This window comes from Gorilla gorilla, chromosome 3 (assembly GCF_029281585.2).
Source record: "Gorilla gorilla gorilla isolate KB3781 chromosome 3, NHGRI_mGorGor1-v2.1_pri, whole genome shotgun sequence".
Classification (NCBI taxonomy): Eukaryota; Metazoa; Chordata; class Mammalia; order Primates; family Hominidae; genus Gorilla; species Gorilla gorilla.
In genome coordinates, this window is record NC_073227.2 from 143,035,124 (window position 1) to 143,057,541 (window position 22,418).

The window sequence follows — 22,418 nt, forward strand, 5'->3', positions numbered from 1 at the left end:
GCCAAGTGCCTGCGATTGCAGGCGCGCGCCGCCACGCCTGACTGGTTTTCGTATTTTTTTGGTGGAGACGGGGTTTCGCTGTGTTGGCCGGGCTGGTCTCCAGCTCGTAACCGTGAGTGATCGGCCAGCCTCGGCCTCCCGAGGTGCCGGGATTGCAGACAGAGTCTCGTTAACTCAGTGCTCAATGGCGCCCAGGCTGGAGTGCAGTGGTGTGATCTCGGCTCGCTACAACCACCTCCCAGCCGCCTGCCTTGGCCTCCCAAAGTGCCGAGATTGCGGCCTCTGCCCGGCTGCCACCCCGTCTGGGAAGTGAGGAGCGTCTCTGCCTGGCCGCCCATCGTCTGGGATGTGAGGAGCCCCTCTGCCTGGCTGCCCAGTCCGGAAAGTGAGGAGCGTCTCTGCCCGGCCGCCATCCCATCTAGGAAGTGAGGAGCGCCTCTTCGCGGCAGCCATCACATCCTGGAAGGGAGGAGTCTCTGCCCGGCCGCCCATCGTCTGAGATGTGGGGAGCACCTCTGCCCTGCCGCCCCGTCCGGGATGTGAGGAGCGTCTCTGCCCTGCCGCCCCGTCTGAGAAGTGAGGAGCCCCTCAGCCCAGCAGCCACCCCGTCTGGGAAGTGAGGAGCGTCTCCGCCCGGCAGCCACCTCGTCCGGGAGGGAGGTGGGGGGGTCAGCCCCCCGCCCGGCCAGCCGCCCCGTCCGGGAGGGAGGTGGGGGGGTCGGCCCCCCGCCCGGCCAGCCGCCCCGTCCGGGAGGGAGGTGGGGGGGTCAGCCCCCCGCCCGGCCAGCCGCCCCGTCCGGGAGGTGAGGGGCGCCTCTGCCCGGCCGCCCCTACAGGGAAGTGAGGAGCCCCTCTGCCCGGCCAGCCGCTCCGTCCGGGAGGGAGGTGGGGGGGTCAGCCCCCCGCCTGGCCAGCTGCCCCGTCCGGGAGGTGAGGGGCGCCTCTGCCCGGCCGCCCCTACTGGGAAGTGAGGAGCCCCACTGCCCGGCCAGCCGCTCCGTCCGGGAGGGAGGTGGGGGGGTCAGCCCCCCGCCCGGCCAGCCGCCCCGTCCGGAAGGGAGGTTGGGGGGTCAGCCCCCCACCCGGCCAGCCGCCCTGTCCGGGAGGGAGGTGGGGGGATTAGCCCCCCGCCTGGCCAGCCGCCCCGTTGGGGAGGTGAGGGGCGCCTCTGCCCGGCCGCCCCTACTGGGAAGTGAGGAGCTCCTCTGCCTGGCCAGCCGCCCCGTCCAGGAGGGAGGTGGGGGGGTCAGCCCCCCGCCTGGCCAGCCGCCCCGTCCGGGAGGTGAGGGGCACATCTGCCCGGCCGCCCCTACTGGGAAGTGAGGAGCCCCTCTGCCCAGCCAACCGCCCCGTCCGGGAGGGAGGTGAGGGGGTCAGCCCCCCGCCCGGCCAGCCGCCCCGTCTGGGAGGGAGGTGGGGGGATCAGCCCCCTGTCCGGCTAGCCGCCCTGTCCGGGAGGTGAGGGGCGCCTCTGCCCGGCCGCCCCTACTGGGAAGTAAGGAGCCCCCTCGCCCGGCCAGCCGCCCCGTCCGGGAGGGAGGTGGGGGGTCAGCCCCCCGCCCGGCCAGCCGCCCCGTCCGGGAGGTGAGGGGCGCCTCTGCCCGGCCGCCCCTACTGGGAAGTGAGGAGCCCCTCTGCCTGGCCAGCCGCCCCGTCCAGGAGAGAGGTGGGGGGGGGGGGTCAGCCCCCTGCCCGGACAGCCGCCCCGTCCGGGAGGTGAGGGGCGCCTCTGCCCGGCCACCCCTACTGGGAAGTGAGGAGCCCCTCTGCCCGGCCACCACCCCGTCTGGGAGGTGTACCCAACAGCTCATTGAGAACGGGCCATGATGACAATGGCGGTTTTGTGGAATAGAAAGTGGGGAAAGGTGGGGAAAAGATTGAGAAATCGGATGGTTGCCGTGTCTGTGTAGAAAGAGGTAGACATGGGAGACTTTTCATTTTGTTCTGTACTAAGAAAAATTCTTCTGCCTTGGGATCCTGTTGATCTGTGACCTTACCCCCAACCCTGTGCTCTCTGAAACATGTGCTGTATCCACTCAGGGTTGAATGGATTAAGGGCGGTGCAAGATGTGCTTTGTTAAACAGATGCTTGAAGGCAGCATGCTCGTTAAGAGTCATCACCACTCCCTAATCTCAAGTACCCAGGGACACAAACACTGCGGAAGGCCGAAGGGCCCTCTGCCCAGGAAAACCAGAGACCTTTGTTCACTTGTTTATCTGCTGACCTTCCCTCCACTATTGTCCTATGACCCTGCCAAATCCCCCTCTGTGAGAAACACCCAAGAATGATAAATAAATAAATAAATAAATAAATAAATAAATAAATAAATTTAAAAAAACAAAATATTTTGAGAGAGAACACATTCACATAACTTTTATTACACTATACTTTTATAACTGTTCTAATTTATTGTTAGTTACTGTTAATCTCTTACTGTGTCTAACTTATAAGTTAAACTTTATCATAAATATGTGTGATAGGAAAAAACATGGTATATATACATAGGGTTTGGTACTATCTGCGGTTACAGGTGCCCACTGGGGGTCTTGAAACACATCCTGTGCAGATAGGGTGGAACAACCGTAATCATTTAATCAAATAACTCATTCCACATGAATAAACTATTTGCTTAGCTGTAACAAGCAAGAAATTGGGTGAACGTCTAAAAAGTTAATTCTGCTCATCATGAGTTTGAAACTGACCTGCAACTCCTACTTGATGTGAAGCATATCCTGGTAATCTGCTGGGCCCTTCTCCCAGCCACAGAGTCAACGTTGATGAATCCGATTCTGCGTGGTGAAAGCAGAAGCCCAGGGAAGCAGCAGGGGCAATAAATCGGCTTTGGAGGATGGGAATGTGCAGCCATACAGCTGTTCTACCTTCTGATCGCCATTGCTGTACTGCAGCTAAATGCAGAAGAAAAAAGTCTAAATAATTTCCAAAGAGACGAGTGGAATAAATTAAAACTCACCTCAGGGTTTCGCCTCCTCCAGGAGACCATCTTTAAGTAAATGAGGTCCCCAAATGTCTTGTTCACATCGCTGGCACTGGAAGCACCATGTTTTATAGTAACCACCTTGTTTATATGATTTTTCCATCAGACTGAATTCCTTCAGAATAAAGTCATTACACTGCTGACCTTTATATCCATACCACCAAAGACAATGCTTGGCACATAACAGATGTTCTGTAGTTTTAGAGTGGACAAATAAAAGGATTTAAACTGAATCAAATACCATTTTAATGCTGTTCCTTTTAACATCCTTAGGTTTAATCTTAAAGACAATTATGGACTTCTATTTTTTTCTTCCTTTAGGAGTTCTGTTATAATGTTTTTAATGTATAAATTTCAAGGTAGTTAAACTTTGTTTTTAAATAATGTATGCTGGTGGTAGAAATTTTGAAAATAAAAAATATGAAGAAATCAAACTTCACATTTTACTAGCATATAGGAATAAAATTCTAATTTTTCCTTATTATAGATAATATCATGGTGAACATAATTATAGGTTTTCTATCTTTGCCTTCTTTAAATTCTCTTTACTACTTAAGATTGAGCCAGGGGAAAAAGATGCTAATATCTATTTGAAACTTACTAAGTTCCAAGCACTTTATATATATTATCTCATTTAGTGCACAGCCATGAAAGGTATTACTACCTTAAGTTTATGGGTGAAGAAATAAATACTTCAGTTTTAGAGTTTTTAGAAAAGCTTTTCAGATCACTTTCTTCATCCATCGTCTCAATCTTTATAATAACCCTATAAAGCGTGTGTGTGTGCACATGTGTGTGCATGCATGCACGCATGTGTGTGTGTGTCTGTCTTTGGGGGTTGATTATATATCTAATAGTTAATTAACTTTCCCTTCTCTTTTCCCTAGCTCTGCAGGAAGCTCCTCTCTTTAAGGACAACGTTCTCTACCTCTTTGAAAGTTGGTGTGCCTAGCACAGTGACAGGCACATGGGGCCTTTAATAAAGACTTCCTGATTTGAGTTAGCATGAAGTGGAGTTATGGGATCAGGTCCTTCTCACCTTGCTCTCTTTGTCTGATGACATCTTTTAAAAATTGAGGTAAAGTACATAAAGTGAAATGTACAAATCTTAAGTGTACATTTCATGCGATTTGACATATGCATATACCCATAACACACTTTAACATTATAGAACATTTCTATCACTCCATACATTTCACATGTGCTCCTTCCCAGGCAATCCTTCCAATCAAATTAAAAGGCTACTTTCTGAAAGCAATGCTATTTGCTTGCTGTTTTATATCTACACTCTGTGTCTTGGAGAATCCACTCTCACTGCTTCAGCTGACACCTACATGAGGATGGCTGCCCAGCCCTGACCTCACTGAACACTAAACTTTCTGTTCTCCAGTTGCTCCCAGACATTTCCTGTCCTGAAGGTTACCACTTCAGACTTCACAAAGTGTGTTCAAAACTGAATCTTTTTTTGTTGTTGTTGAGACGGAGTCTTGCTCTGTCGCCAGGTTGGAGTGCAATGGTGCAATCTCGGCTCACTGCAACCTCTGCTTCCTAGGTTCAAGCGATTCTCCTGTCTCAGCCTCCCAAGTAGCTGGAATTACAGGTGCGTGCCACCATGCCCAGCTAAGTTTTGTATTTTTAGTACAGACGGGGTTTCATCATATTGGCCAGGATGGTCTTGATCTCTTGACCTCGTGATCCGCCCGCCTCGGCCTCCCAAAGTGCTGGGATTATAGGCGTGACCCACCGCGCCTGGCCAAAACTGAATCTTACACCCCAAACTAGCTTCATTTATAAGCTTATTTATTTCTGGCACCAATGCTTGAAACCTTAGAATCATTTTTAAATTGCTTTCTTCTTTTCCCTAATAAGCTTTATTGCTTTTTCTTCCCTCACCTCCCATTCCCATTGCTAATATCTGTCCTTCAAAGTCCAGCTCATATTCCACGTCTTTGACCAGTCTTTCCTAACCACTGCTCATGAGCTCACCATTATATGAATTTAAAGACTACTATGTCTGTACAATTTATTAGAACTTATTACATATGACCTAATGATATCTCTTCCATTAGCTATTTTTCCCAATCCTATTTAATATTCCATGCATTTGCAATCCTCCAGGGTAACCCTACATTATGCACTGGGGCTCAATTTGTACTAATGAAATGACTGGCTTGCCTAAAGTCACATAGCTGGTGAGTGGCATAGCAGGGACCAGAACCAGTGCTATTTCATTACTGATGCAGATATGTCATGTGTGAAGCTAACAACATATTGCCTGTTTATCCCTCTAACTTTAGTTGTTGGTAACAAAACATCAACAGTTCATGTTCTAAAAGAATATGAATAGTTGACTTCTTATTCCACCAAGAATATGGACTTCTTAGTCCATAAAGACTAAGAATAGCGGACTTCATCTGTAAATAGTCTCTCTTTATAGGCACTACCATTCAGTTAGTTTTGTTCAATTATAACAACAGAACCAGCAGGAGTTCTTCAAGGTAGCATAGTGCAGTAAGAGAGGTGTAGAGCCAGGGCAAGTAAATTTTTCTCTCTGTGCCTCACTACTGTCATCTTTAAAATGGGAATAATAATGCTATCTACCTCAAAGGGTTGTTAGGAGGATTAATTACTATTTATAAAGATCCTAAAACATCTACCATTAAATGCAACAAAATTTGTTTTATTGAAAAAATATAACAAGTATTTGGTACTTAAGTTTACAAATTAGTTTCATCTTTGATCAACGCATCTATCCAGTAATTAGAGCTGGCGTTATTCACAAAAAGCAAGCTAGGAAGCAAATATTTTCGGTGGCAATTTGCCTAACGCCTGGCTAAGCACATGGCAGAACCTGGTACTTAAACCCAGAATGTGCACCTCCAAATCGCACAGCTTTCTGCTTTGCCATGCTGACTGGGGTAGTGCTTTGATCACCTATTTGGTCATTGGTAAGTATCAGTGGGTACAACACCTGTGTCTACCCACACACTGGAAGATAAAACGATTGATTCTCCTATTAGTGACACTGTTGCAGTTTAAGCGGGCTTGTCAGCAATTACTAGCAAGTAGAGAAAATAACGTGAAGAGGTAAGAAGTCTGGGAATGAGGATGAGTAAACATTGAAATAACTAGGTCAATTATATTTACAGATATGCTTCTTGCCATATTGCTCAATAGGATAAAGATTATTTTGAGTTTCCAGTGTGAGAGATTTTTCCATAGTTGAATTTGCATGCTATGCCTTCAATTAGATTATAAAACCCTCAGAGGCCGTTTGAAAAACTGCTGCACCACTAAATCGACTTCTTCCAAAGTGAAGGCTCCTCCATCCAAGCTTTCTTATCATTGGGCTCAAGGTTGAACGCCAGTAAAAAGTTTTCTTATTGAAGACTGAAACTACCCACCACCGTCCCTGGTTAATCATAAAAGAAGCGTTATTCTAAACTCCAGTTCTTGCTGGGACAGCTGTTGACCCAATTTGTATACAAATGTGACACTCTGAACCTCTCTGGTTTAGTATTTGATAGCCCAACAGGGTGACTATATTCAATAAAGATTCAGGCTGGGTGCAGTGGCTCCTGCCTGTAATCCCAGCACTTTGAGGGGCCAAGGCGGGAGAATCAGTTGAGCCCGGGAGACTGAGACCAGCCTGGGCAACACAGTGAGACACCGTTTCTAGAAAAAATAGAAAAAAGCCAGATGCGCGCCTGTAGTCCTAGCTACCCATGAGGCTGAGGTGGGAGGATTGCTTGAGCTCAGGGGTTGGAGGCTGCAGTGAACCCTGATCCTACCACTGCACTCTAGCCTGGGAGACAGAATGATACCCTGTCTCAAAAAAAAAAAAAAAAAAAAAAACTGTACATTTAAAAATAACTAAGAGTAACTGGATTATGGTTGAATGCTTGTGGTGATGAGTATCTCATTTACCCTGATGTAATTATTACACATTTATACCTCTATCAAAATAGCTCATATACCCCATAAACATACACACCTACTATGGACCCACAAAAATTAAAAAGAAAAAAGAAATGCCTCTTCGGTCCACTCAGTCCACCACCCGTATTAGAATGTAAGAGTTTTTTTCCTTGGGAAAAGTGTCCGACAGAACCAAGGCTCGGTAAAGGATACTAATAATGTAATAATATAATATTAACAAACATCTACTGAGCTTTAAATACGTGGCAGGCACTGTGCTGTGCACTTTATGTGCATTATCCAAATTAACTCTCAGTAATTCCAGGAGTTCTTATTACCGGGGTCTGTGGAAGAGGAAATGGTGGTTTACGGCAATTTCCGAATGTCGCACACTAGAAAGTGGACCAGCAACCAGGGTTGCAGATCCCAAAGTCCGGGATCTTCACCATTTCACCCAACCGCCTTAGAGACCTCCCAGCAAAAGGTCTAAGCACGAATGCTCCAGAAAACAGGTCCAGGTCACGCGTGCCTTCTCCCTTTCCCTCTGGGCTCGACAGTGGTGCACAGAGCGACTAGGGAGTGGGGGCCGCGGTTATTTCATTAGAAAAGCTCTGGAGCCCCGGGAGCCCTTCGTCCCAGGCGCACTTGCCCTGCAAGCCCTTCTGGAAGGCGGCAGCGTCCAGGCGGTCCAGCGTATCGAGCCGCGCCAGGCGCACCGAGATGCCCCCGAATCTGTCCAGCTCGCCCTGCAGATCGCACGCTCCAACTGGCGGATTCCGCACGTAACCCTGTGCGCCCGAGGCCCAGCGGTAACCCGCCGAAGGCCCGGGGCCGTAGGTTCGGGCAAGCACCGCGCGCCAGCGGCCCCAGCTCAGTGGCTGCCGCATCGCCACGCCGCTTAATTCGTCCGTTGCCCAAATGACCCCTCCGCGCTCCAGAGCGGAGATCGCGGCCGTACATTTTAGAAGAGTGCCATCAATACCCTCAGAGTTGAGCTGGGGTTACCACTCTGCAGAGCTATGCCAAGGAGACCGCGAAGTGGTCCACCAGCCCTTCTCAGCAATTTGCCCCGCTCCAGTTAAGCGGGGAAAACCTCCTCCCCCACCGCCACCCACTTATTTTGTTTGGTAGTTTAATTCAACAGACGTTGGTTTAGGGATGGGGAAGCCGGTAGGAGATGCAAAAACGTCCTGTTTTTCAGGAATTTACAATCTAAGTGGCAGTTCCGTTCCTGGAACCTATCTTCTTTCGCAGATGCCGTTACAGCTGTCTCAAAGACTGCTGGTTTTGAAAACGCTCAGTCCCTCCCACCACGCTGTCCACTGCTGCGCTCCACTCAGGGGATTACGGCGCAGGGGCGGACCCTCGCTGACTTCTGCCCCGGAAGTTTTTCTCTCAGTTGGAGCGCGCACATTGAGTCGGCTTTTCTACTGCGTGGGCTGGGGTACCTTGTGACCATGTCTTCCAAGAAGAACAGAAAGCGGTTGAACCAAAGCGCGGAAAATGGTTCGCCCTTGCCCTCTGCTGCTTCCTCTTGTGCGGGGGCACGGGCTCCTTCTGCTGGATCAGACTTCGCGGCAACCTCCGGGACTCTGACGGTGACCAACTTATTAGAAAAGGGTAAAGAATTCCGGGTGGGAGACTAGAGGCCGAGGGGGCGCAACCTGAGGGGCGGGAGACTCAGTGATACTGACTTGGGGTGCGAGACTTTTGAAAGTTGGGCGTGGCATTGGTCTGAGAGCGGCACAGAAGCGTGAAAGACTTCTGTATGTAAGAAGCATGCAAACATAGCCGCGCCTGCACTGGAGAAGTTAGGCTGAGATGGTTTATCCGTGTCCAAGGTTTCTCTTTTGTAAATTATTTTGAATTTTTAAGTTGCACTTGAAACGCTTTGTCTCATTTAACTTTAACGACACATTTAATTGCAAAATTGTTCATAACTAGCGAACATGGGATACTTATCCTAAAAAACTAAATAACCAATTCAGTAAAAATGTGGATCACTCTGCCTTTAGGAGTGATGATAGCATTTTCTTCCAGTACTACGCAGGTTATGATATTTAATAACTGCTAGTAACTGCACACTAGTGTTAGCAGTATATATAGCTCATCTAATTTCTAGAGAAGCCGTGACCGATGGGTATAGTAATGACAGTTTTATAGAGGGAGGAAAGTTAACGTGATTCCATTCAGGCTACACAGGTGCTAAGTGGCAGAGCCGATATTTGAGTCCAGATGTGTTTGACTTAAAAGCCATTCCTAGATGACAGCTCCTTTGATTTGGGAGAACGTATTTATACTTAAAAGTCTTATAAATTGAATTATAAATTGAAAATTTATATTTGATGTGTAGTAGCTTTGAAAAATGGACCAGACTAAACTAGTGGCAAAAATTTTTATGTCTAATCAGACCTTAAAGACAATTTAGAGTTCACATGGTATTTTCACTCTGCCTTAGGTATCAGAGGACAACTTGTTCTGTCCTGAAGGTTCAACTTGTTTTTGAACTAGATCCTTCCCATTGACATGTAAACATGCTCATTTCTCTTCCATCTTAAATCAGAACAAAAGCTCCACATTTTCTTCCTGCAACCGTCTCTCTGTCCATTGCCAAGCTTCTTAAATGGAGTGGTCTCTGCCGCCTCACCACTTACATACTCTCCCTAGCCTATTCCTCTTTGACTTCCACCCCATCATTCCATGGAAACTGTTCCTGGTGTGGTCTCCGAGCATCTCCGTGTTGACAAACCTTACTCGACCACAGCAACTTTTGGTATTGTTGACCATTTCCTCCTTCTCGAAACACTTAAGTTCTTATGTGTTGTCAAACTTACCTGGTTTTCTTCATCTTTATTGATGTTTCATCATTTTTCTTTGCAGGCTCGTCCTCTTCCCTTGACCATTAAATGTTGAAGTTCGTCAATTCTTAGTCCAAAACCTTTTTTTTCCTCTCAATAAATCCTGTCTCCTTGGCAAGTTCATCCAGTGCCCAGAGTTTCCCATCTATAGTCTCTTCAGTGTCAGATTTATATTTGTAAATCTTTTGTTTTTGCGCCTTGATGTGGTTGCCTTTTAGCCAAATGCTTCTCAAGCTCTCTGTGGTGAAGACTTTAAAATTTATAATAGGTCACAGATCGACACTTTTGTAAAATACAGTAAAAATGATTTTCTAGAAGAATAAGGAAAAATTTTCATTAAACAGATGTGAAATTACTCTGTAAATTTCAATAAGAGCTTCTAAACACTTATTCTCCTGTTTTGTACTTGTCATGAAGCAGTAACAAATCGTTGTGGGTCATATTTTGAATAGCGCTGTACAATAACTCTTCTCATAAGTGTCCCAAAGATACTTCAGGACTAACTTCATGAGCCCGTTATTTCCTCCAACAAAATAAACTTCAACTCTGTTCAGTTTTTCCCATTGCAAAATTCAGAAACCTAAGAGTCATCCATGACTCTCCCCCCCATATCTCACATACCTAGTCCACCACTAAATCATGTTTATTACCTAAATATTTTACATATTCCTCTTCTGCATGCCATTCCCACTGTTTCTACCTTAATTTCAGACACCATCATCTCTCACCTGGACTGCTACAACAGCCTTTTGACTGATTTTCCAGCTTCCAATTTTGCCCCTTATTCCTTTTCCATTCTGCAGCCGGAATGATCTTGTAAGATGAAGATCTTGTCATGACATTGCTTTTCATCCCTTTCTGGGCTCCCACTGCTGTCAGAGTAATGACCAGCATCTTGATGCAGCCTATTGCACTATTGTCCTGGGTGGTCTTGACCTTCTTTACATGGCTTCCCTATGTCTCCACCACTCTGCCTATACTCTCCTGAGGATGAGCCATACCCCCTTCTGCCCAGGAACTTTGTACATGCTGTCCTCTTTGCTGAGAATTATCTTTTTCTTCTCCTCATTTAGTTAGTTCCTACTCTTCTTTCAGACCTGATCTTAACATCACTTCCTTTGAGAAACATTCTCTTATTTGAAATTAGGTCAGATCCCATGGCTCTCCTGGCACTCTAAGTCATTTTTTCATTGTATTAATCTTAGTTTATTATTTTACAGCTATTCACTGATTGTTTAATAACTCACTCATCCTACAAGGCTATAAACTCTGTGAGACCAAGGACTTGTGAACAAAAGTGCCTAGCATAGTATCTTCTATATAGTAGGCACATAGTACATATTTGCTGAATGAATAAATGAAGAGTGGATGGTTGTTTGAAATTATCTTTACTATCTTGTTAGTTAATGTGATACTTAAGGTGCTCAATAAATGTGAAAGTAGTTAATGGGGAAATTAGATGTTGACATATTTTTAAAGTATTGGAGGAGTGAGGTGAGAAGGGAACTGTGTGGACAACTTGAGTAGACCTATATAGTGTAATCAGAGAACACATTGGTGATGTTTTGGAAAATGAGACCGGTGGCTGGGAATTTGAACATGATTACCATTGAAAGACAAGGTGGAGAATAAATCCTGGGGCATGGAGAATGTGCTGGATAGGGTGGAAGGAGAAGAAGAAAACTAAAGTCTTGGGAAGGACTGAGAACACTTGTGTGGTAATTGTCAAGAGGGAAAGATAGTTCATTGAGGTTTAGGAAGAAAGAGGCAGGAACTGAATATTATGAGATCATCTAACAGCAGTATGCTTTACTGTTAACGACCAGCAAACAATGTAAGAGAACTAATGCTCATTGGAAGGTTGAATTTCTGTCCAGCTTCTTGTATTATGCAGTATGTGTTCATTTCGTTTTATACTCAGTGCTGTTCATCTTAGCTCTGTGAGATGCTTTGTTTTTCTAGATTTGCACCTCATATAAGAAGGAAAAGAAACGTGTTGGGGAGTTATTTTGTAGTGACAGAATAATGTAAATCATATGGGTACCTTATGGTTTTCCTTTCCTTGATTTAATTTCTTTTTTATTACAAAATATCTGTTTTCTGATTATTAAGGAAAACTTAGGTAGAGCTCTGTGATTATGGTATATATGTTTACAATAAATTTTATAATGAAGTTGTGACATTTTTAAATTCCCTAAGTGTTTCATAGATTTTGTGCTGAAAAGAAAACCATTGTATACTTATTTACTACATTTATTCATTTTATGGCTATTTATTGTGCAACTGCTATATTTAATGCACTGTAAGCATTGGAGATACAGAGAGAAATAGGACCCAATTCCTGCTTCAAAGCAGTATACAATTAAGGAGAAAGACTAAAACAAATGAATATTATGGTAAATGCTATTAACTGGCAGCACAGAGTGCTGGAGGAATTAGAGGAGGGACACCTAACTAAATGTGGAGCTTGGTGGGGGTGGGGTGGATAGGAAGGAGTGGAGATGTCAGCACATCATTTTTAGAGGTGTTGTTAACTGGACTGAATTCTGGACCCCCCTTTTCAGCCAAAAGTTGAAATCACTAGTGGTGATTTCAGTCAGTGTGTTCGTATAAGGAAGACGACTTCTGTTACTATCTTTACGTATTCTTGGTAATACAAAAGAAAAAGATCTGGTGACCATAATGTGGGGCAGAAGCAGAAACATAACTTAATCCTCTAGAGCCAGATAGATGTGCCAGTTCCCAGTTCAATCCTTTGAATACTAGTAGCTGACTCAACTTTGAACTTAAAGCTCAGAGACTCTCTTTTGCAATTATGTTTACTTCTTAATGAAATTAGAGACTCAGAAAAAAAGAAACCAATACTCACCCCATAAAACATCTTCTTTTTAGTTAATACTTAATATGTTGCCAGTAGACCCTCAAAAGCATTTGGTTTTAAATCTGTTTTGTTATAACAAAAGTTGGAACACTAGTTTCTCCAGGGTATGGTAAGTACATTCATATGGTTATATGGTTAGAGTATTTTTATTTACTGCAAAAGAAAGCATGCCTTAACTTCTGTTACAAAGTAGTACAAAAATAATTTTCTTTTCCTTCATAGTAGATGACAAAATTCCTAAAACATTCCAGAATTCCCTTATTCATCTTGGACTCAACACTATGAAGTCTGCAAATATATGTATAGGTCGACCAGTGTTGCTTACTAGTTTGAACGGAAAGCAAGAGGTAAGAGTCTTTTTCATTTCCTTAGTTTAGAAATACAAACTGAACATTGCAAATCCAAAAATCTAAACTCTGAAATGCTTTTGAGTGCCATGGTAGTCAAAGGAAATGCTCATTGGAACATTTTGGATTTCAGATTTGGGATGCTTAGCCAGTAAACATAAGGCAAATATTCTAAAATCGAAAATTCAAAACGCTCCTGGTCCCAAACATTTTGGATAAGGGATACTCAACCTGTGTTTGAGATGTTTCTGATTTTAATTTCAACACAAGCAGGAATAAATGAAAAACTGTATTTTAAAAGACATTAACATGTATATTAACTCTGTTCCTTTGCTGTCTATGACTCTGCTGGGCATAGTAGCCCCTAAAATGTTATGTAGAGAGAAGTGTTTCCTCCGGCGGTAGTGACAGTATTTCTCCCTGTCAGTTAGTTATATTTCTTTATAAAAATATTATTTTGGGGGTAAGAAGGTCACCTGTTCTATATATAAATATTTTACCATTCTCCCTGGTTTCAGCTGTTTCTCCTTGCTGTCATTTTTCATACCTGAGATTCTAAGCCTGGAACCTTTCCTGGATCATTTTTGGCAGCTTGGCTTTCTTTTCTGCTACCAGCCCCTTATCTTTCATGGCTTCCTTTGATGCTTCTCTGATCTGCTGGGGATCCTTTGGAAATACTTTGAAATTTTTTGTCTGCTGATGGCACCCCTCCTATTCTTTTCATTTTTCTGGCTTATGCTTTAAAGGTCCTTTACTGTGTCTTGTAGAAGAGAGGACTATAAATGTGTGAGCTCAAGCTAGAAATTTTCGCTCCTCCCTCTTAACGTTTAAATCTGATAAGACCCAGGTTCTGACAAAGCTCTTGTTCTGTGTCCCTCACTATTTCCTGGATGTAGTTTAATTTCCAGGCTGGATTACTTTACAAGTTATTTTGCCTTAATGTTTTTGTCATTTTCTCATTATCACCTGTTAATGCCTTTATCTTTTTTCATATATCTTTCATATCTTCTACCGTCTTCACTGTGGGATCATTCTTGATCTTTAGAAAAATACGTAATATTTATTAAAAAGTTTATTTTTCATGAGCCCATGTAGTATTTAAATTTTTAAAAAAATGCAATTTATCTTATTGCAATTGGTATCAGATTGTAACTCTTTTTGGGTAAAGACTGTATTTTGCATATCTTAAGTGCTTGACTGTGCTTAGCATTCTACCTTATAAATTGATGGTATTCTATGAATATTTATTTTCTAACACTTTTATTTCCTCTGTCTGGCAGGTATATACAGCCTGGCCTATGGCAGGATTTCCTGGAGGCAAGGTCGGCCTGAGTGAAATGGCACAGAAAAATGTGGGTGTGAGGCCTGGTGATGTCATCCAGGTCCAGCCTCTTGTGGGTGCTGTGCTACAGGCTGAGGAAATGGATGTGGCACTGAGGTTTGGCTCTTTTCTTTGGTGACTATCTGGATCAAAGCTGCCCAGTAGAAATATAAGAGTCACAAATGTAAACCACATATGTAATTTTGCATTTTCTTGTAACATTTTAAAAAGTAGAGAGAAACAGATACAATGAATTACAATAGTATGTTTTATTTAACCAGTATATATAAAAATGTATTTTAACATGTAATTATAAAAAATTACCAATAAGGGCTGGGCGCGGTGGCTTATGCCTGTAATCCCAGCACTTTGGGAGGCCGAGGTGAGTGGATTACTTGAGCTCAGGAGTTCAAGACCAACCTGAGCAACATGGCAAAACCCTGTCTCTACAAAAAATACAAAAAAGAAAATTTCTGGGCATGGTGGTGTGTACCTGTAGTCCCAACTATTTGGGAGGCTGAGACAGGAGGATTGCTTGATCCTGGGAGGTGGAGATTGCAGTGAGCTGGGATCGCGCCACTGCACTCCAGCCTGGGTGACAGAGTGAGACTGTGTCTCAAAGAAAAAAAAAAGTTACCAATAAGATATTTTACATCCTTTTTTTCAAGCTAAGTCTTCAAAATCAATGTGTATGTTACACTTGTAGCACATCACAGTTTGGACTAGCCCCATTTTAAGCATTTGATAGCTACATGTGCTGAGTAGCTAGTGGCCACTTGTGTTATATTAGACAACCCAAGCTAAATGAGTGCTATATACTTTATAGACTAAGGACTTTGATTTTCCATGATTAGAGTGTGCCCTGACATTTTAGGTGAGAGTAATTTTCATTGATGCATATTTAGCAGTGTTTTTCACCTTGACTTGCAGTGTAATCAGGGCTTCTTATTTTACAGTTGTAAAGAAAAGAGTAGATTACTGTGAGTCAAACAGAAACAAGTTTTAATTAAGACTATGCAAGCAAAGAACCTGATTGTATATTTTAACTTGTTGATTATTCGATTTAGTAAAACAAACGGTCATTACTATCAGATTTTAAAATAATCCCTCACCACAGGGTAATTGTTTGAATCTACCTATCAAGGCAGTTAAGGTATATCATCCATCCTCCTGGATATTCTGTTATCTAATAGGATATCGACTCGGTTTGCATATACAAGTCTTATCAAAAATCATTTACAAAAAGCATCTTTTTATACTTTAATGTCACCTTAGTAATAGTTTGGGGGATGTGTTTACATTATATGTGAGAATTACAAACCATTTTCTAGTCATCAGCTTGATTTTAATATGTTCTCTTTTGCTACTATTGTAGATTTTAGACTTGAGTTTTGGCATATTTTTTCCTTTATAACAGGGAAATGTTTTAGGAGCTTATAGTAACAGTTTAATGAACAATAAAAAGCAGAAGGGAAAGGAGACAATATGTTGAGTACCAGCTGTATACAGAAGCTTTGTATATATTGCATGTATGTATACACACACACACATTTACCCTTTTCTTTTTAAACAGATGAAATAGTCTGAGGAGAACTTGCCTAATATTTTATGAGGTAGTTAATAGTACTGTTGAGATTAAACTGGGTTATTCCTCAGACTATGTATTAAAATGGTGCTACAGGTAGCAGTAATTCGTTGACTGGAATTAGCATTTATGATGACCTACAAACTAGTCAGACCTCTTGAGCGCACAGCAGTCTTAGGTGAGTAATGATTGCTTATTAGAGAGGACTGGATATGTTTTAAATGAAAGCTCAGGTTTTAAAATTTTGTTTTAAAAAATCTTATGTTTTAAATGTGGCAGCAGAGTATAGACAAGAAAGTTAACTTCCAGTTGGGAAAATCAGTCATTTTAGTCTGCTTAAATCCTTCAGTTGCAACTGTAAGATTTTATTATTAATAGTAATGTTAGAGCTCCTTCTAGTGGAAATTATTTTATGTGCAACTATTTTTTTAAAAGCAAAATTGGTTTGATATTTTTACTGTTCTTACATGTATTTGTAAATACCTTCTATTCAGAGTTTAACAAAAGCAATTTAAGTATAACTTGGTTTAGAGTTCCATAAACAAAAGTAAATGTAAGCATTTAAGGAGATACATGCAATTTTCTCATTAGTTTATACATATATTTGATTCATGAAATTTCCCCCTCATTCTATTTCTCTCTTGCTCTCTCTTTTATATGAATATATAGTTGATTCTCATTATTTGTGGTTAGTTATGTTCTATTAAAGTTGCCTTGAACACCGTTAGCAAATACTGAACCATTTCTCCTAGAGGGAAATACGTATGTGTGTGTATATACATACATGCAACACACACACAATATATGTAGTGTATGTATATATATAATATACATTTTACATAGATTATAATCTTAAAGCTCCAAAGTAATTCTTTCTGGTAGATTTTATTTTCTTTATTTTACAAAACAGAAGAGGAGATTTAGAAGTGTTAGAAATGTTAAGGGACTTGCCTGAGGTGCTAGTGTTGGGATTCACACTCCCTCCAACTGACCCCAGGCCTGGAGCTTCTTCACTACACTGCTGTGTCCCCTATCACTTCCATTCTCTGGTCATCTCTGAATGAGAGCTGAAACAAGGCAGAGTGTCACCTCATCCTACATGGTAACATGGGTGTTGGGTCACCCAAATTTTTTGCTGCTCTTCCGTGTCACTAATGACCACAAATGCTCTGTGAGTATTGATTTTGGGGTACACATAAGTTTTTGGGAGTTGGTAAATTTGCAAATACAGCATCCACAGGTATTGAGGATTGACTATATTGTATTATTACTGATAAAAGTGATTGGAAGCCAGACGCAGTGGCTCACGTCTGTAATCCCAGCACTTTGGGAGGCTGAGGTGGGTGGATCGCCTGAACTTAGGAGTTCGAGACCAGCCTGGAAGACATGGTGAAACACCATCTCTACAAAAAATATATATGTATAAAAATTAGCTGAACGTGGTGGTGAGCGCCTGTGTTCCCAGCTACTCCAGAGGCTGAGGTGGGAGGATCACTTGAGCCTGTGAGGTGGAGGTTGCAGTGAGCTGAGATCACACCACCGCACTCCAGCCTGGGTGACAGAGCGAGACCTCATCTCAAAAAAAAAAAAAAGTGATTGGAGAACAAGGTTTTTTTTTTGACCAGATGGGCACACAGGCACATGCCACCACGTCCAGCTAATTTTCTTTTGTATTTTTTGTAGAGATGAATTTTTGCCATGTTGCCCAGGCTGGTCTTGAACTCCTGAGCTCAAGCGGTCCACCCACCTCACCCTCCCAAAGTGCTGGGATTACAGGCATGAGCCACCATGCTCAGCTTCCAATCACTTACACTTCCCCTTGAGCTAAACTGTCTCCCCTCCACTGGTCACTGACAGAACTAGACAGCTGTTTGTCTCCCCTCCTGATATGGGCTGCTTATGCACAAGAGGAGGAGGAAAAATGCTCATGTTCTGAGAACTCTTCAAGAGCAGATTTCTTTATAAATGTATGATATTTAGGTGTGTTCACTTCCTGCACTTAAACAACTCTCTGGGGAGACACAGTTATCATTAGGAAGGAGGGGATCTCATTTTTCCTTGGTCATGCCCTTTCTCCAGAAAAAAACCTTCATTGTAACCATTACTCCTCTTTTTCCTACTTCTGCCTTTTCAAGTAACATACTGTATAGGACGTAATTTTCTTGAAGAAATAATTTGTAAGTTATACTGAGAGAGTGAAGTAAGTTATTAATTAGAGTCTTTCTCCAAGCTAGGCAACTTTATAAAGGGAATTATTAGTTTAGGTCAGCATTTTAAAAATGTTTTTGCCTATGACAATAAAAAATGGATTTTTCATCAGATTCTTTGTATATACGCATCCATAGATAATAGTGCTCATATGTGTGCATGTGTGTATGTATGTGTTAGAAGTTAATGTTTTACAAAGCAGTATTTACCCTTTCTATATTCAGTGTACCCTGCATTTCTTATTCTATTAACAAAGTGCTGAATGAGGCTGACTGAAATGATTTCATTACCCTTGTGTTTTGAAGAACATTGATTTAGGTCACTAAGGCACCAGATTCCAAATGATATTTTCATGGCTATATGTTTCTGAAAAATGCCCATCATTTCAAAATTGTATACATTATTTATTTTAAGGTTGCAGGTGGATTATTCTTTTGATTAAGTCTATATTATAACTATATACATGTAATTTTACACCACAGTTTAGTTTCTGGTGTACCTAATGCTGATTTCTGTTCCCTTCTTATCCTTTTACAGTGACAAAGATACGGAAATTAATGAAGAAGAACTGACTGGTTGTATCCTGAGAAAACTAGGTGAGACAAATATTTTAAATTGTTTTCTTAAGTTTTAAGCTGCAAGGCATCAGCAAATAAAGTGTCTTTGAGGGCTTATATATGCATAGTAGTTTTCTTCCAAATAGCTTTGAGAATATTCCCCTCAATGAATGAATATACTTTTAAGATAGGGATGTGCTACTTTTCCTGGTTAATTGGCAGTTGAGCAGTGGAAAGAATATATGACTTGTCTGGAGAAAGAGTCAGTGGTAGAATTGAGACTTTTAACCTTTGCATTCTTGCCCTTTCCAGTGACAGATGCTATCTTGGAGTGCTGGTTTGGCTGCGCCATTTTCATTCAGTTTATTATTGAATATGGAATGCCTGGCTATTTGTTGATGTGATTGATAGAATCTGAGATCTACTGAGTGTGGAGGATTTCAGAGAATCATTTCCTTCTGTCTCCAGATGGTGTTATAGGGGAATATTAGCTCCTCAATTTTTTATGACAATTATTTTATTAATACTCTGTCTTTGATTTAGTCTTTTCAGATAGTAGATGAAATATATTGCTATTTAAACATTAAACTGGTAAAAAAAATTATGCTAACATGTATATTTAATAAACTGTTTTCTAGATGGCAAGATTGTTTTACCAGGCAACTTTCTGTATTGTACATTCTATGGACGACCGTACAAGCTGCAAGTATTGCGAGTGAAAGGGGCAGATGGCATGATATTGGGAGGGCCTCAGAGTGACTCTGACACTGATGCCCAAAGAATGGCCTTTGAACAGTCCAGCATGGAAACCAGTAGCCTGGAGTTATCCTTACAGCTAAGCCAGTTAGATCTGGAGGAGACCCAGATCCCAACATCAAGAAGTACTCCTTATAAACCAATTGATGACAGAATTACAAATAAAGCCAGTGATGTTTTGTTGGATGTTACACAGAGCCCTGGAGATGGCAGTGGACTTATGCTAGAGGAAGTCACAGGTCTTAAATGTAATTTTGAATCTGCCAGAGAAGGAAATGAGCAACTTACTGAAGAAGAGAGACTGCTAAAGTTCAGCATAGGAGCAAAGTGCAATACTGATACTTTTTATTTTATTTCTTCAACAACAAGAGTCAATTTTACAGAGATTGATAAAAATTCAAAAGAGCAAGACAACCAATTCAAAGTAACTTATGACATGATAGGAGGATTAAGTAGCCAGCTGAAAGCAATTAGAGAAATAATTGAATTGCCCCTCAAACAGCCTGAGCTTTTCAAGAGTTATGGTATGATATCTTCAGTTTATTGCACCCAAAAATGTTAAATTCAAATTAAAAGACAGTTGACACTTATCTAATGATTGCTCATCCTCTTTTCCTGTTTTTATTTTCTGAGTAGTAGGTATGGTAGAAGATTTCAGTTGCTTTGGGAGATGCCAGTTAAATGGGCCATTTGCTATGCTTTGGTATTTTTAGGTTGTAATGTGAATTAGTGACAGCCTTGTCTCTTCTAATAGCATATTTCCACAATTACCTGTATTGGATCTAGAATAAGTATCTTGTCATCCTGGGTCATCTGTAATGACTGAAGGAATAAACCATTCAAATACATTAGATAAAACTTCTTAGGAAATGTAACTGTGTACCCATCTCTTTGCACTGAAGCAGGTAATTAAGGGAATGGCTTGACTCGGGAAACTCAGGGCTTCTGCTGCATTGTTATTGCCAAGATCCTTTGCATATATTTGTTGTGTCTGATCTCTCTGCTTTTTCCTTTCTCATAAATCTTACATATACATACATGTATGTATATATATGTATGTGTAAAATGAACCCTTAGATTGGCATTTTGCTCATACTTATGTACCTTTTATACTAGCAAACATATGTACTCTTCAAGATGGTTAGTTGGAAAAAAACTGGGATTGGTGGCTTGTCTACCTGTGTTGTCTGTGCTTTGTTTTTCGATCATTGATCTGTGTTGTGTGGGATGGGGCGTTGCAACAATGTGGGTGTCCAGTTTTTTTTTTTTTTAACCAACATGCTTCCTCTGTTCTGTGGTCTACAGAGAGAGAAAGTCATTGCTGGGTGTCAGTGTTTGGGCTAGTTAGTACATCTTTCTGGAGGGGGAGAAAAAACTCTTGACTCTTTTTGTAACGCAAGGTAAAGTTAAATTTTATAACTCATGTTTGAACTTGTATGATAACATTTATAAGAAACCTAGTAATGGTGAATCTAGTGTTTTCTACTTTTTCTTCCAGGAATTCCTGCCCCTAGAGGAGTGTTACTTTATGGTCCTCCAGGTACTGGAAAAACAATGATCGCCAGGGCTGTTGCTAATGAAGTTGGAGCCTATGTTTCTGTAATTAATGGTCCTGAAATTATAAGCAAGTAAGTACATGATTTAATAGAGTAAACTTACTATTAAATATATTTCTAAAATGTGGTTTTTAAAAATGATTGTGTAGTATTCTGTCTGATATTTTGTACACTGAAATATTTTGCTTCTTAATAAAAATTGTTTGGAAAATTATTTTTGAAAGTAATTTTAAGTATTATAGAAATATTGAAAATTTAGGTTAGCTTTTATAGACAAAGCTTTAAAAACAATAAGAAATGGTCTTTAAATGTATTTTATTTGTTACAGATTCTATGGTGAGACTGAAGCAAAGTTACGTCAGATATTTGCTGAAGCCACTCTACGGTACTCTTTATTTTTAAATGTTTTGGAATTAATAAGGCTGTATTAGTCAAAGTGAGATACTAGCACCTTATACAAAGCATAAACAGTAGTACAAAAATTATAGTGATAGTGATAGAAGTAGATTATAGATCTAATGAAATTCTATTTCTATATAATCTTTAAAAGTTTGATAAATGTTATTAAATTACATAAAGTAGAAGAATTAAGACATAGTGTTTGATAAGTCATGTGACCTTGTTTAAGCATAGAAATCCATGACTTTCTTTAGGTGCTTAGGTGTTTCTAATATGTTTAGCTTTTCTAGTAGACTGTATTATTGTATGTAGCTCTTTATACTAGAACTTTGTTATGTTATACTTTGCTTCAAAGGGACAAATCTTTTGCCCATTAAATAACGACTCTGGCTGGGTGTGGTGGCTCATGCCTGTAATACCATCACTTTGGGAGGCCAAGGCAGGAGGATTGCTTGACCCCAGGAGTTTGAGACCAGCCTGGGCAACATAGTGGGACCCTGTCTGTTTAAAAATAAAAATAATTGGCTGGGTGCGGTGGCTCACTCCTGTAATCCCAGCACTTTGGGAGACCGAGGCAGGCAGATCACCTGAGGTCAGGAGTTTGAGACCAGCCTGGCCAACATGGTGAAACCCCGTCTCTACTAAAAATACAAAAATTAGCCAGGTGTGGTGGCAAGTGCTTGTAATCCCAGCTACTCGGGAGGCTGAGGCAAGAGAATCTCTTGAACCCAGGAGGTGGAGGTTGCAGTCAGTTGAGATCGTGCCATTGCACTCCAGCATGGGGGACAAGAGCGAGACTTTGTCTCGAAAAAATAAAAATAAAAATAATTAGTTGGGCATGGTAGCACATGCCTGTAGTCCCACCTACTAAGGAAGCTGAGGCAGGAGGATCACTGAGCTGGGAGATCAAGGCTGTAGTGAGCCATGATTTCACTGCTGCACTCCAGCCTGGGCAACACACACCCCGTCTCAAAAACAAACAAACAAGCAAAATCAGAACAGTGGTAGAGACATAGCCATATTATGAGTGACGTTA

The 22,418-nt window shown here is 41.7% G+C and overlaps 2 protein-coding genes across 10 annotated transcripts in view; one reads left to right on the plus strand and one right to left on the minus strand.

The window, feature by feature from the left end:
• Window positions 1–7,849, minus strand: part of NUDT6 (nudix hydrolase 6) — a 32,276-nt gene extending 24,427 nt beyond the window's left edge. Inside the window, exons 1-2 of the mRNA XM_004040358.4 lie at window positions 7,564–7,849; window positions 2,704–2,907 (exon numbers count right to left, since the gene is read on the minus strand). Of these exons, the coding sequence (XP_004040406.1) occupies window positions 2,704–2,907; window positions 7,564–7,801 (442 nt within the window). The 5' untranslated portion in view covers window positions 7,802–7,849. The remainder of the gene's footprint in view (window positions 1–2,703; window positions 2,908–7,563) is intronic.
• A 7-nt stretch (window positions 7,850–7,856) lies between these two features.
• AFG2A (AFG2 AAA ATPase homolog A) overlaps window positions 7,857–22,418 on the plus strand; it is a 396,134-nt gene continuing 381,572 nt past the window's right edge. For 6 of the 9 annotated variants that reach the window (XR_010133490.1, XR_010133493.1, XR_010133492.1 and 3 more), the window contains exons 1-7: window positions 8,046–8,534; window positions 12,876–13,000; window positions 14,281–14,438; window positions 18,652–18,710; window positions 19,310–19,951; window positions 20,926–21,055; window positions 21,312–21,368. Coding sequence is in view for 5 of the 9 variants with exons in the window: in XM_019025703.3 (XP_018881248.1) it covers window positions 8,372–8,534; window positions 12,876–13,000; window positions 14,281–14,438; window positions 18,652–18,710; window positions 19,310–19,951; window positions 20,926–21,055; window positions 21,312–21,368 (1,334 nt within the window). In the remaining 4 variants the exon portion in view is untranslated. Of the gene's footprint in view, window positions 8,535–12,875; window positions 13,001–14,280; window positions 14,439–18,651; window positions 18,711–19,309; window positions 19,952–20,925; window positions 21,056–21,311; window positions 21,369–22,418 lie in introns of all 9 variants that reach the window. The other 3 variants (XM_055385175.2, XM_055385173.2, XR_010133491.1) reach the window with 3 other exon arrangements.